This window comes from Salminus brasiliensis, chromosome 14, assembly GCF_030463535.1.
Source record: "Salminus brasiliensis chromosome 14, fSalBra1.hap2, whole genome shotgun sequence".
NCBI lineage: Eukaryota > Metazoa > Chordata > Actinopteri > Characiformes > Bryconidae > Salminus > Salminus brasiliensis.
Window position 1 is genome coordinate 32,812,630 of NC_132891.1, and position 14,649 is coordinate 32,827,278.

The following is a 14,649-nucleotide window of genomic DNA, read 5'->3' on the forward strand; positions in this document are numbered from 1 at the left end:
TGAATTCTCAGGTCTGCGAGTCAGGTCTGCAACATGAGCCGGGAACGATAACAGGTCATCCCCAACTAGGCCAAGCCTTCGTGCTCCTGAAGATGGGGTGCCCAGGGAGTGCTCCAAAAAGATATAGGGTAAAATAACGGGATGGGCTGCAGTCTGAGACATGCTGATGACGTGGGAGTGGAAACCTGAGAGTCTGAAGGTTGGAGGAACAACCTCTAGGTAACTCTAAGAAATACCAGATCCTTAAAGAACCTTTGGAGGTTCCTGGATTTGAAACTGGGTCTGCTTGTAGTGCTTTAAGGAACCTTTAAGAAAAGGCTTCATATTGAGGAACCTCCAGAGTCGCCTGTAGGTCCTCCTCAGTCATTCCTTGCTGCTCTAAAGGAGCCTTTGAATGTTCGGGACTCCTCAGTATCAAATCTGGTTCCTCCAAGAACCCACTTGAATGAAGGTACCTTGAAGATCTTCAGGTTGTTTGGATATCCATCTATAAGAACCTTCTTGAATTGAGGAATGGGTTGCCCCAAGAACCTTAACTTTAAGGTTACAAATAAAGCATCTTAAGAGGTTCCTTCACAGGGCATTATTTAATTAATATGAATTAATTAAGGAAATGTTTTAATAAGTTCAGGGAACAATTTAATAAATTGAGGGAACGTTTTAATAAATTAAGGGCGTTATTTAATTTATATTAATTAATTAAGGAAATGTTTTAGGTTCAGGGAACAGTTTAATATATTGAGGGAATGTTTTAATAAATTCAGGGTGTTATTTAATTAATATTAATTAATTAATGAAATGTTTTAATAAGTTCAGGGAACAATTTAATAAATCGAGGGAACGTTTTAATAAATTCAGGGCTTTATTTAAGTAATATTAATTAATTAAGGAAATGTTTTAATAAGTTCAGGGAACAATTTAATAAATCGAGGGAACGTTTTAATAAATTAAGGGCGTTATTTAATAAATTCAGGGCGTTATTTAATTTATATTAATTAATTAAGGAAATGTTTTAGGTTCAGGGAACAGTTTAATATATTGAGGGAATGTTTTAATAAATTCAGGGTGTTATTTAATTAATATTAATTAATTAAGGAAATGTTTTAATAAGTTCAGGGAACAATTTAATAAATCGAGGGAACGTTTTAATAAATTAAGGGCGTTATTTAATAAATTCAGGGTGTTATTTAATTTATATTAATTAATTAAGGAAATGTTTTAGGTTCAGGGAACAGTTTAATATATTGAGGGAATGTTTTAATAAATTCAGGGTGTTATTTAATTAATATTAATTAATTAATGAAATTTTTAATAAGTTCAGGGAACAGTTTAACAAATCGAGGGAACGTTAAAACAAATCGAGGGAACGTAAAACAAATCGAGGGAACGTTAAAACAAATCGAGGGAACGTTAAAACAAATCGAGGGAACGTTTTAGCACGTTAGTTGGACTGGTGGTGTCTCAGTGCTTGTTTTGCTCGCTGATCTCGTCTCCAGGCAGCAGAGGGCGCTGCTCCAGCTGGGCGCTTCGGGAACCCAGCGAGGAACCAGGTGCTGACGTTGGAGAGGAGGATCATGGAGTAACGCAGCTGAGTTCTGCGGTGAAAGTCTCGTTTTATTCGGTGAAAGTGTCTCAGATCGGCCCGAAGGAGACAGAGGCGACGATGTTTAAAGGCTGGGGATCGTGGCTTGGCATGGAGACGCCTCCTGAAGCCGGGAGAGCAGGAGAGGAAGGCTCTGCAGCGGCCGAGGAGGAGGAGAAGGAAGCGGACAGCGAAGTAAACAAAGCCGCGAACGGGGAGAACCGGGCTGGAGCGGAGCAGAACCGGGCTGGAGCGGAGCAGAACCGGGCTGGAGCGGAGCAGAACCGGGCTGGAGCGGAGCAGAACCCGCCGCTTCTGCACCAGGCCAAGGGTCTCAGCGGTGAGCTCAAACACCTGCCTTCCGTGTCTGATCTGTGGTGTGAGCACAGCCTGTCTCTCCGACGGTACCTGAGGCTACCGGCTGGTCTGTTAGCTAGCTGCGTTAGCCGAAGCCGGTCCACCTTAAACGGAGCGGCGGCTGGACAGGTGAAGAGGAGCGGGGGGGGTGGAAAAGCGGCTCCGTTTAAGGTGGAAGTGCTGAAGGACCCGACCTGTGCGAACGGCGCAGCGTTAGCGCCACCTGCTGGCGACCCTCAGACAGCGGGAAGTGACCGCGGGGGTTTCACCAGAGCAGCTAAGCTGAACTCACCGCGCCGCTCAGTGCTGCTGTTCAGAAGAGCAGCTAGCATTACTGTTCCCTCGACTTATTAAACTGTTCCCTCAGTTATTAAACTGTTCCCTCGATCTATTAAACTGTTCCCTCGACTTATTAAACTGTTCCCTCAGTTATTAAACTGTTCCCTCGACTTATTAAACTGTTCCCTCAGTTATTAAACTGTTCCCTCGACTTATTAAACTGTTCCCTCGATCTATTAAACTGTTCCCTCGACTTATTAAACTGTTCCCTCAGTTATTAAACTGTTCCCTCGACTTATTAAACTGTTCCCTCGATCTATTAAACTGTTCCCTCGATCTATTAAACTGTTCCCTCGATCTATTAAACTGTTCCCTCAGTTATTAAATAAAGCCCTGAATTTATTAAAACGTTCCCTCGATCTATTAAACTGTTCCCTCGACTTATTAAACTGTTCCCTCAGTTATTAAATAAAGCCCTGAATTTATTAAACTGTTCCCTCGATCTATTAAACTGTTCCCTCGACTTATTAAACTGTTCCCTCGATCTATTAAACTGTTCCCTCGACTTATTAAACTGTTCCCTCGATCTATTAAACTGTTCCCTCGACTTATTAAACTGTTCCCTCGACTTATTAAACTGTTCCCTCGATCTATTAAACTGTTCCCTCGATCTATTAAACTGTTCCCTCGACTTATTAAACTGTGCCCTCGATTTATTAAAACCTGCCCTCGATTTATTGAACTGTTCCCTCGATTTATTAAAACGTTCCCTCGATTTATTGAACTGTTCCCTCAGTTATTAAATAAAGCCCTGAATTTATTAAAACGTTCCCTCGATTTATTAAAACGTTCCCTCGACTTATTAAAACGTTCCCTCGATTTATTGAACTGTTCCATCAGTTATAAAATAAAGCCCTGAATTTATTAAAACGTTCCCTCGATTTATTGAACTGTTCCCTCAGTTATTAAATAAAGCCCTGAATTTATTAAAACGCTCCCTCGATTTATTGAACTGTTCCCTCAGTTATTAAATAAAGCCCTGAATTATTAAAACGCTCCCTCGATTTATTGAACTGTTCCCTCAGTTATTTAATAAAGCCCTGAATTTATTAAAACGTTCCCTCGACTTATTAAAACGTTCCCTCGATTTATTAAAATGTTCCCTCGATTTATTGAACTGTTCCCTCAGTTATTAAATAAAGCCCTGAATTTATTAAAACGTTCCCTCGATTTATTGAACTGTTCCCTCAGTTATTAAATAAAGCCCTGAATTTATTAAAACGTTCCCTCGATTTATTAAAATGTTCCCTCGATTTATTGAACTGTTCCCTCAGTTATTAAATAAAGCCCTGAATTTATTAAAACGTTCCCTCGATTTATTGAACTGTTCCCTCAGTTATTAAATAAAGCCCTGAATTTATTAAAACGTTCCCTCAGTTATTAAATAAAGCACTGAATTTATTAAAATGTTCCCTCGATTTATTGAACTGTTCCCTCAGTTATTAAATAAAGCCCTGAATTTATTAAAACGTTCCCTCGATTTATTAAAACGTTCCCTCGATTTATTAAAACGTTCCCTTGATTTATTAAACTGTTCCATCAGTTATTAAATAACGCTCTGAATTTATTAAAACGTTCCCTCGATTTATTAAAACGTTCCCTCGATTTATTAAAACGTTCCCTCGATTTATTAAACTGTTCCATCAGTTATTAAATAACGCTCTGAATTTATTAAAACGTTCCCTCGATTTATTAAAACGTTCCCTCGATTTATTAAACTGTTCCATCAGTTATTAAATAACGCTCTGAATTTATTAAAACGTTCCCTCGATTTATTAAAACGTTCCCTTGATTTATTGAACTGTTCCCGCAGTTATTAAATAAAGCCCTGAATTTATTAAAACGTTCCCTCGATTTATTAAAACGTTCCCTCGATTTATTAAAACGTTCCCTCGATTTATTAAACTGTTCCATCAGTTATTAAATAACGCTCTGAATTTATTAAAACGTTCCCTCGATTTATTAAAACGTTCCCTCGATTTATTAAACTGTTCCATCAGTTATTAAATAACGCTCTGAATTTATTAAAACGTTCCCTCGATTTATTAAAACGTTCCCTTGATTTATTGAACTGTTCCCTCAGTTATTAAATAAAGCACTGAATTTATTAAAACGTTCCCTCGATTTATTAAACTGTTCCATCAGTTATTAAATAACGCTCTGAATTTATTAAAACGTTCCCTCGATTTATTAAAACGTTCCCTTGATTTATTAAAACGTTCCCTTGATTTATTGAACTGTTCCCTCAGTTATTAAATAAAGCCCTGAATTTATTAAAACGTTCCCTTGATTTATTGAACTGTTCCCTCAGTTATTAAATAAAGCACTGAATTTATTAAAACGTTCCCTCGATTTATTAAAACGTTCCCTTGATTTATTGAACTGTTCCCTCAGTTATTAAATAAAGCCCTGAATTTATTAAAACGTTCCCTCGATTTATTGAACTGTTCCCTCAGTTATTAAATAAAGCCCTGAATTTATTAAAATGTTCCCTCGATTTATTAAACTGTTCCATCAGTTATTAAATAAAGCCCTGAATTTATTAAAACGTTCCCTCGATTTATTGAACTGTTCCCTCAGTTATTAAATAACGCCCTGAATTTATTAAAACGTTCCCTCGATTTATTGAACTGTTCCCTCAGTTATTAAATAAAGCCCTGAATTTATTAAAACGTTCCCTCGATTTATTAAAATGTTCCCTCGATTTATTGAACTGTTCCCTCAGTTATTAAATAAAGCCCTGAATTTATTAAAACGTTCCCTCGATTTATTGAACTGTTCCCTCAGTTATTAAATAAAGCCCTGAATTTATTAAAACGTTCCCTCGATTTATTAAAACGTTCCCTCGATTTATTGAACTGTTCCATCAGTTATTAAATAACACTCTGAATTTATTAAAACGTTCCCTCGATTTATTGAACTGTTCCATCAGTTATTAAATAACACTCTGAATTTATTAAAACGTTCCCTCGATTTATTGAACTGTTCCCTCAGTTATTAAATAACGCTCTAAATTTATTAAAACAATCCTTCGATTTATTAAAACGTTCCCTCGATTTATTCAACTGTTCCCTCAGTTATTAAATAACGCCCTGAATTTATTAAAACGTTCTCTGAATTAATTAAAAGGTTCCCCAAATTAATTAAATTGTTCCCCGGATTTATTAAAACATTTCCTCAATTAATTAATGTTAATTAAGTTACGCCCTGAATTTATTAAAAGGTTCCCTCAATTATTAAATAATTGAGGGATTCAGAATGTACTGCACTGTATCCAATGAACAGACTAATTACACTCTTTGTAATAACCGTGCAGGTACACAGTGAATATATCCATAATATACAGCTTCTGGATAACAAATACCACATCTGTCACACGGTTTCATATTTTAATGTATTTCAGGACAATTATTAAATAAAGTCCTGAATTTATTAAATTGTTCCCTGGATTTCTTAAAACATTTCCTCAATTAATTAATATTAATTAAGTAACGCCCTGAATTTATTAAAACATTCCCTGTATTTATTAAATTGTTCCCTGGATTTATTAAAACATTTCCTCAATTAATATTAATGATCAATTGTTAAATAATGCCCTGAATTTATTAAATTGTTCCCTGGATTTCTTAAAACATTTCCTCAATTAATTAATATTAATTAAGTAACGCCCTGAATTTATTAAAACATTCCCTGTATTTATTAAATTGTTCCCTGGATTTATTAAAACATTTCCTCAATTAATATTAATGATCAATTGTTAAATAATGCCCTGAATTTATTAAAATGTTTCCTTGATTTATTAAAACGTTTCCTCTGTTTATTAAAGCATTCCCTCAATTAATCAACTCACACCCTGAATTCATTAAATTGCTCCCTTGATTTATTAAAACGTTCTCTGAATCAATTAAATTATTCCCTCAATGAATTCAATCTCACCCTGGATTTATTAAATCACACCCTCGATTTATTAAATCATTCTTTTAATTTAATAATTTGTTCCCTCAGTTACCAATCAGATAATAGTTTAATAAATAAAAAAAAATACAACTTTAATAAATCATTCTCCTAGAGGCGATGCTTTTGTTAAACAAATCATTAAATCAAGGAAATTATTTTATTAAATTTAGAGAACAAATGATTAAATCATCTCTGAAGATTGTTTTTTTTTTACCTGTCTACTTTTGGGCTCTATAAGATACTGAAGGTTTTGGGAAATTAAAAGGTGCTTAAACGCTGGTTCAGCTGGATGCCATGAATTGTTCTTTCTGCCCCAAGGTTACATTTTGAACTTTGCGAGCAGCGCCACCAAGAAAATATCCGAGTCTGTTGTGGAGACAGCAAGCAGTATAAAGAAAAGTGTGGAGGACGGAAACATAGACGGCATTATCGACAAGGTGAGTCATTTCAGTTTAGTATCAGAAAAAAGAGAAGGATTTTGAAAAGCTGAAATGTAGTAATGTGACCGTCTCAGTGACCATCTTCAGTTTAAAAAAACAAAATACATTAAAATATCAGGACACATAAAATAATAAAATAATGTAATCAAATCTTAACCTGAGATCAAAAATCTGTTTAAAACACCATGTCTCTCATACTGTACCTCTCTAGAGGTGGGTGGTGTGACAGATGTGATATTTGTATTTGTATATTATGGATATATTCACTGTGTACCTGCACGGTTATTACAAAAAGTTACAAACTTTACCCTAATAGGCTGCACTCAGATGCTTCTCTCAGAAGTTTCTATTAAAGATGACAAATGAGACCTTCAGTGGAGAGTAGTTTAAACTTTTTTTCATAAAAAAATGTATATCTAATTTATTTATAGAATATAATTTTATTTATTCATTTCTATTAGTTTCTATTAGTGTTGATTAAATTAATTGATTTTTAATTTACCAAATAAAGGGTGGGAATTGGTGGATATTACATGTACTATACGTTTAATTCACTTGTCTGTTCAATGTTCTGTTTCTTGTCCTCAGACCATTCTGGGAGATTTCCAGAAGGAGCAGGAAAAGTTTGTGCAAGAGAAGAATGCTAAGAAAACAGGTGCCAACATAATCAGACACTAAATTGACTTATTTAGTGTGAAATTAGATTCAATTTGATATGTAATTTCTTTTCCCCCCAACATCATTGTGCTGCATATTCTTTCTGAATCTATTTAAAAATCCATTATCCTGAATCTGCAGATGCAGCTGTGCCTCCTTGGGTGGGATACAGTGAGGAGGAGACCATTCAGCAACAGATACTTGCTTTATCAGCTGTAAGGTTTCTCTTTCCTCTTTTGGTGGAATGTAATATTATTATTATTATTATTATTGTTATTATTATTGTCAAAAAGTTTGACAATACAAGAATGTTAAATTCTTTGTTTTTTAATTATTTTAAAAGGTTCTGCATTGTAGATTAATACCAAAGTCATCCAAACTATGAGTAAAAACATCAGGAATTATTCTGTGAACAAAAAAAAAAAGGGTTACTCAAACCAGATATGTTTTATATTTTAGATTGTTCCAAGTAGGGACCTCTCTGCTTAGATGGCAGCTTTGCAGATCTTGGTATTTCCTCGGTCACCTGGAATGGCTTTTGTTTATCAGCTGCACCTCATCCAGAGTTAGTTCCTCAAATTCCTTGCCCTCTTAATATTTTTGAGACCATCACTCATGTTGTGAAGAGGTAGAGTTGGTATACAGTGAACAGCCCTGTCTAAATAATGTTCTAATCCATATTATGGCTAGAACAACTCAACTAAGTAAAGAAGAACGACAGTCCGTCAATACTTTAAGAAATCAAGGTCAGTCGATCCGAAAAATATCAAGAACTTTGACAGTATCCTCCAGTGCGGTCGCAAAGACCATCAAACGTTACGACAATGAAACCGGCTCTCATCAGGACCGCCCCAGGAAAGAAAGACCAAGAGTTACCTCTGTTGCACAGGAGACGTTCATCAGAGTTACCAGCCACAGAAACCACAAGTTAACTATCAGCACCCCAGATAATAGCTCACCTAAATGAGTATTTTTGCCTTGTTTCACACTTTTAAGTTTACTACATAATTCCTTATGTGTTCCTTCATAGTCTGGATGACTTCAGTATTCATTTACAATGTAGAGAAGAAAAAAAAACATTGCATGAGAAGGTGTGTCCAAACTTTTGACTGGTACTGTACATACATGCTTGCTTACTTAACTTATTTATTTAATAAATTAATATTTTCAGGACAAACGGAACTTCCTCCGTGACCCTCCAGCTGGCGTGCAGTTCCAGTTTGACGTTGATCAGATGTATCCTATTGCCCTGGTCATGCTGCAGGAAGACGAACTGCTCAACAGGATGCGCTTCGACCTGGTGCCTAAACAGTGAGTGAGCGTGTAGCTGCCCTGAGAAACGCTCTGGGGTTTGAGGGGTTGGCTTACTGCTGCAGAGGAAGGGAAACAGAGGCACAGCATTAGGAAACTTAAGTGTACACGCAGTGTCACTGATGTGAAGCGCCACTGTTGTTGAAGACCAGAAATAATCTGAGTGCTGTTAACGGCCCTTGTGGAGAAGCATCTTCCTGTTCCTGTTATTTGAGTGCTTTCCCTGCTCCCGATTCAACACACCTGATTCAGCTAATCGGCTCATTAACAAGCCCTTTCTGAGTTGTGTGGGGTTTGTTACAGTAGGGAGTCCACTACAATGCACAGGGCAGGGTGCTTCCAGGGGCAGGGTTGAGAAACACTGGTGCACATCACCCTAAGTATCCAACAACTAGTAGGAAAATGAATAAATATAGTATTTAAAATCAGTTTTTATCCACAAGAATATGATGCAGAGGCTCAGTTTCAGTGGGCTTCAGTCACCACTCTCTTCTTAAGAGTTTTCTTAAATGTGTTCTTAAAGAAGTGCTAACAAAAAGTTGACATCAGATTTATGATGTTTTTAAAGTTTTCTGCTCTTATAATGATGCATCCTCGTTAACTGAACAAATCTCACATAAGAAAACGTTGGTGAATGTCAGATATTTTGTAAGAAAGCTGTGTAAAACTGTACGGCCCAATATTCTCTCCTCCTTGTGTATTATATAAATCACTAATATTACAAATAATACTACAGAAAGATCTCAGAAGTTCTCGTGGACACCTGGTTTGGTAGATCAGGGCTTAATGATGGTAAATCATTGCTGCTGCTCCTGCTCCTGCTGATGGAGTTGAACACATCCTCCACGCTGTGCTGGCTTGACTGGGCGGGAGGCGTCCAGGAGAAACCTGGAGGAACCGAGCTCTGTTCTTCAGACTAGCTCACCGTCAAGATCTCACTACTTTCTTTCTTCAGAATGAGAAGAGCTTGTTTCTCCTTTTTACTGGATTTATGTTCACCTGCATCTGTGTGTGTGTGTGTGTGTGTGTGTGTGTGTGTGTGTGTGTGTGTGTGTGTGTGTTGCAGGGTAAAAGAGGAGGTGTTCTGGAGGAACTATTTCTACCGCGTGTCCCTCATTAAGCAGTCCGCCCAGCTAACGGCGCTGGCAGCGCAGCAGCAGGCTGCCGAAAGGAGAGAGGAGGAGAAGAATGGAGGCGCTCCACAGACTGAGAGCATACCAGGTTTTGGCCCCATCTCACTCAAGTGCAGAAATGAAATAGCTGAATTTTGGGAGGAGCATCATACCTGAAGCCCTGACATCTAACATCTAACATCCTATAAATTCCATCTCTATGTGTCCATGACAAGCCCGTGCAACCATCCACCCCCCATCACCTCCCTCTTATCAGTCCTAGCTCCACATATGAGAGAGGGGGCCTGGCCTCTCACTAAAGCTGAAGCCACCCGAACTCCAGACCGAGTTCTCCCCCTCTCTCACGGTCTTCTCTCCGATAATCCTAAAAGAGGGAATGGTCCGAACTACCAACTTAGTGGTTCTCAGTCCTGGTTCTGGAGTATAGTATACCCTGCAGGCTGTGGTGCTTTCCCTGCTCTAACACCCAGTTCCGTTTCGGAGGGTCCTGTTGAGTAGTTATGTGAGGTGTGTTGGGGAAAGGGGAGGTCAGGGTACTATAGGGCTCTGAACCTCACATTTTCCTTGGCTATTACACCAGTTCTGCTCCAGACTGCACTGGAATATCCACGTTTAACATGCAAAGTTCTCCTAGGGTGGATGCCTTTGGAGCCCACTGCAGGGTTTGTGTGGGCTCCAGTATTGCAGCATACAATTGTCAATTGGATACTCTCAATTGCATAGCATTCCCAGTAAGCCTTAAGCACACAAGAGCACTTGATGAATAATACACTCCTAAATATTTAATTACCAGAATTAAATTAGTATAAATCCTCTCTTGATCCTTTTTTCCCCCTTTTTTTGTCTTGACGGCCTCTCTTTTATTTCACAGAAACCATCAGACCAAAAACGCCTCCTACAACCATCAACACCAAACCCAAGTCTAACGAGGTATGACCTAACACCTGACATTTCTATGTATTGTAAGCAAGTGAACTGATAATGGAAACCTTCTGCTGGCGTTCTCCGTATGCTTTCCACCTCAGCACGAGGAGGAGGAGATCTCTACCAGCCCTGGAGTTTCTGAGTTTGTGAGTGATGCCTTTGATTCGTGTAACATCAACCAGGAGGACCTACGGAAGGAGATGGAGCAGCTGGTTCTGGACAAGAAAGATGATTTGTCGCCTCAGGACGGTGAGTTTGACAGATCTGTGGGTGCTAATTAATGGCTTGTTGGCTTGAACGTGGATGGCTTTACTTTGGTAAATAAAAAGCATGGGTCAGGGCTTCTGATGCACCCCACTGAACATGCATTACTGGTCCTTATGCTTTAAGCCATGTGTTTGCGATCCTTTTTTTGTGTGTGCTTTTTTAGGTGGGGGGTAGGGTACCCCCGTACCTGGATTTCTGAATTGATTACAAATAAAATGTGGTCTGATCTGTATCCAAGTCACAATTACAGACAAACACAATTATAATTATAATTAAATTAAATTAAATTAAATTCAAGTCCACAAGTTCACAATTGCTGACAAACACAATGTAACTAAATTGATAACCCACAATCGCAGCACTGTTAAGGCCTTTTATTGAGCACTTCCATATTGCAGGCTAGAAAAAGTAAGTGAATCCCTGTGTTTGTCTTCTGGGAGCTACATTTGAAAATATTAAAAGTATGGGTTTTACACCTGCTTTGGCATTTAGATAAAGGCATACAAAGCCTGGCTACTTCTACTTCTGGGGTAAAAGCACAAATGCACAGTGCTTAGTCTGAAGGTCAGTGGACAGTGGTCACCAACCTAACCTAAACCTCATCCCAACTGTGAAGCGCTTCGGAAGGAGCATCATGGAAAGAGCATTTGTGTCTGATTTGCTCTGATCTGCCTCAGTCTGGGCAGCAATGGATTAGCATCACCTGCTCGTTGGCTTCAGCATCCTCTTTCTTCCTTTCTCCGTCAGAAGACACATCGGAGTGGGAGAGGGAGCTGCAGCGGGAGTTGCAGGAGTACGAGGTCGTGGCAGATACAGAAAGCCGCGATGACAACTGGGACCGTGAGATTGAAGAGATGCTGCAGGCTGACAGCTAAACCCCACAGCCCCAGAGATCAGTTTCTGGTGTGGACACATCCCTGCGCAGGAGGAGGAGCAGGAGGTGGGCGTGTGAAGCTAATGGACCAGAGAGGAATCAGCCGAGAGTGGGTTTTTAGAAGCCACTACATTTACGACAGGCTTTTAGTATCATAGTATATGATAATGTCTTTGATGACTTTGATGTCTCTTTCTTTGTTGAAATTAATTAAGAGGATATATCTTTTTAAGAATTGTTGTTTTGCACACCACCACCACCAACCCCATGTTGGCTTTTTGCCAAAAATGCACAGCGTCTGCGTGTAAACCCTTCTTCCTCGCTGATGCAAAAAAATGAAATGGTTGATTCTGCCTTTTTTATACGCAGGAGGGATCTGTCCATCTGTTTAAGCTTCATCTACGCTTGGTTTTAACGTCCGAATGAAGAAACTAGAGATACGTAGGTCCCGCTTACAGTCCCAGCGAGAACGCGTAGAAGGTATTTGGCCACCGTCATGTTCTTCAGAGTCAATTTTTATTCGTTTTTAGTTGTTTGCTGCCCTTTTCGTTGTGAGAAACTTTTCCTGACCAGTGGACCAATAGAAATGCTCCAAAATTACTTCGAATTAGAATAAACTCCCTACTTTTGTGTCGCTGTTGTTTCTTCTTCCATTAAGTCTCAGTTTCTGAGACGTTTGGGTGCGACAGGTGATCGTTTCTGCTTTTGAAAAGTTCGGAAAGTTTTGGGCTGGTGCTTGTGTGTTTACGCCCTGCGGAGTGTTCTACAAAGCTGGGTGATTTTTCTGTTGGTCAGATCTCCGAATATCCGAATCTGCGAGTCGGGCTAATCCAGATGGGAAAGAGCTGAAGAGCAGGCCACTCGACGTGGGGTTTGAATGAAGGTCGAGGTCGTGATTCCTTCTTTTATTTATCATTTCCTGCTCATCAAAAACAGAAAAGAATTTCGTACAATAGATAACTAATATATCGTTCATTTTTCTGTTTTGTTTTCTCTTTCTTATCTGCTGCATAATCACACTTATGTGTCTGTCATTAAAAGGTTGGTCTGTAAACTGTCTGTAGAAACTGTCTGTTTCTCTGTATTTCCTATGAAGCACATTAAAACGTACGGTGTAGTCGGGACGTTTTCTGAAAAGGTGAAAGACCTTCACTGTATGCTTTTACTGGAACAGTTTCCACGTTTTTTTTTCTGTTGATTATCATCTGAATCTTAATAAATAGAGATTTCCTAATAAACTAGAAGACTTGATTTAGTATAAAGGCATATAATTGATGTCACACAGAAACCTTGTATCTCCATTTTTGCTGTTTTTTTACTTTTTGACATTATGTGAATCTGACGGTGTATTCCAATTTAATGATGAACGCTCCAATAGAAATGCTCAGAAATTACTTGGAATAAAATATTTTTACTTCGACTTCCATTGAAAGTTAAGAAGGTTTTCGCCTCGTCCTGTTAAATGGGCAATTTGGAGATGTGAGGTTTTTGCATGATGGTGACTGTGTTACAATGTGTTTCCCCCCGTACACAGATGACTCAGGGGAGAGGTTTAAGGCTTATTAATAGCAAGTGGCATTTGCTATTGGATAAACCTGCACATTAAGCACTTTTAAACAGTTCTGAACACGCACACACACAAACATCTGGTTCTTCATGGAACCAACAGGGGTTCTACTATGGTAACGAGGAACCAAGGAACCATTTATAGCACTAAAAGGGCTTTTTGGTCATATATAAGCATCTACATCTGTCAGGTAGTCAGATTGTAGCATCCACAGGATTCCTGACATTCAAATACACTGTGGACAAAAGTATTGGGACAGTGTTTCTTTATAAATCAAAGGTATTTAAAACAATAGTAGTTTTGTAGTACTCTACTGTCCAGAGAAGAAGGCTTTCTACTAGATTTTGGAGGAGCATTGCTGTGAGGATTACTTCTCTACAGAGACTAGACAAGCTGTATGTGCATTTGCACATCTGTGAGAACTTAAAATAGCTGAATTCATTAGAAGGGGTGTCCACAAACATTTGGACATGTATATTGGGTGTATCATGGATCAGCAGATGTAGGCGTTTCCCTTCCCCGTCTACATGGTGCTCCTGAGGTACTGGTGGAAATAGCACACTGATCTGAGACAAGTTTTGTATGTTTATAACAGGTTTATTACATGTGATCTTTCTGAGAAAGCTGCACCTGTTACCACCCACCTTCCTCCAACCGTTGACTGACCAGTGACAACTTTCTGACAACTGGACCACGGACAGACTGACTGTCCAGAACTAACATCCAGGCTCTGTCAGAGCTATTATATAACATGTCTCAGTAAACCTGTCCATGAACAGGGCCTGTGCTTGTTTTGACTCTCTGGCCATACTGGTGTAACAGCGTAAGTCAGGCCGGTCATACTGGTGTAACAGCGTAAGTCAGGCCGGTCATACTGGTGTAACAGCGTAAGTCAGGCCGGTCATACTGGTGTAACAGCGTAAGTCAGGCTGGTCATACTGGTGTAACAGCGTAAGTCAGGCCGGCCATACTGGTGTAACAGCGTAAGTCAGGCCGGTCATACTGGTGTAACAGCGTAAGTCAGGCCGGCCATACTGGTGTAACAGCGTAAGTCAGGCCGGTCATACTGGTGTAACAGCGTAAGTCAGGCCGGCCATACTGGTGTAACAGCGTAAGTCAGGCCGGTCATGCCGGTCAACCAGCTTGTTCATGCTGGCATAGCTTTGAGCTGTGGATCTGTGCTCTCTGGAATGATGGTTGGTGCTCCATCCACTACTTTTGTGATGAGTTGGGGAGTCTGT

The 14,649-nt window shown here is 39.0% G+C and overlaps 1 protein-coding gene across 1 annotated transcript; it reads left to right on the forward strand.

Moving 5' to 3' along the window:
• The first annotated feature begins 340 nt into the window (after nt 1-340).
• On the forward strand, nt 341-13,012 carry syap1 (synapse associated protein 1). Its single transcript, XM_072696459.1, has 9 exons — nt 341-1,922; nt 6,554-6,672; nt 7,264-7,330; nt 7,474-7,547; nt 8,504-8,643; nt 9,710-9,864; nt 10,648-10,706; nt 10,802-10,949; nt 11,715-13,012. Exons 1-9 carry the CDS (start codon nt 1,664-1,666, stop codon nt 11,840-11,842), a joined length of 1,149 nt encoding a protein of 382 aa, XP_072552560.1. The 5' UTR covers nt 341-1,663; the 3' UTR covers nt 11,843-13,012.
• The last annotated feature ends 1,637 nt before the right edge of the window (nt 13,013-14,649 follow it).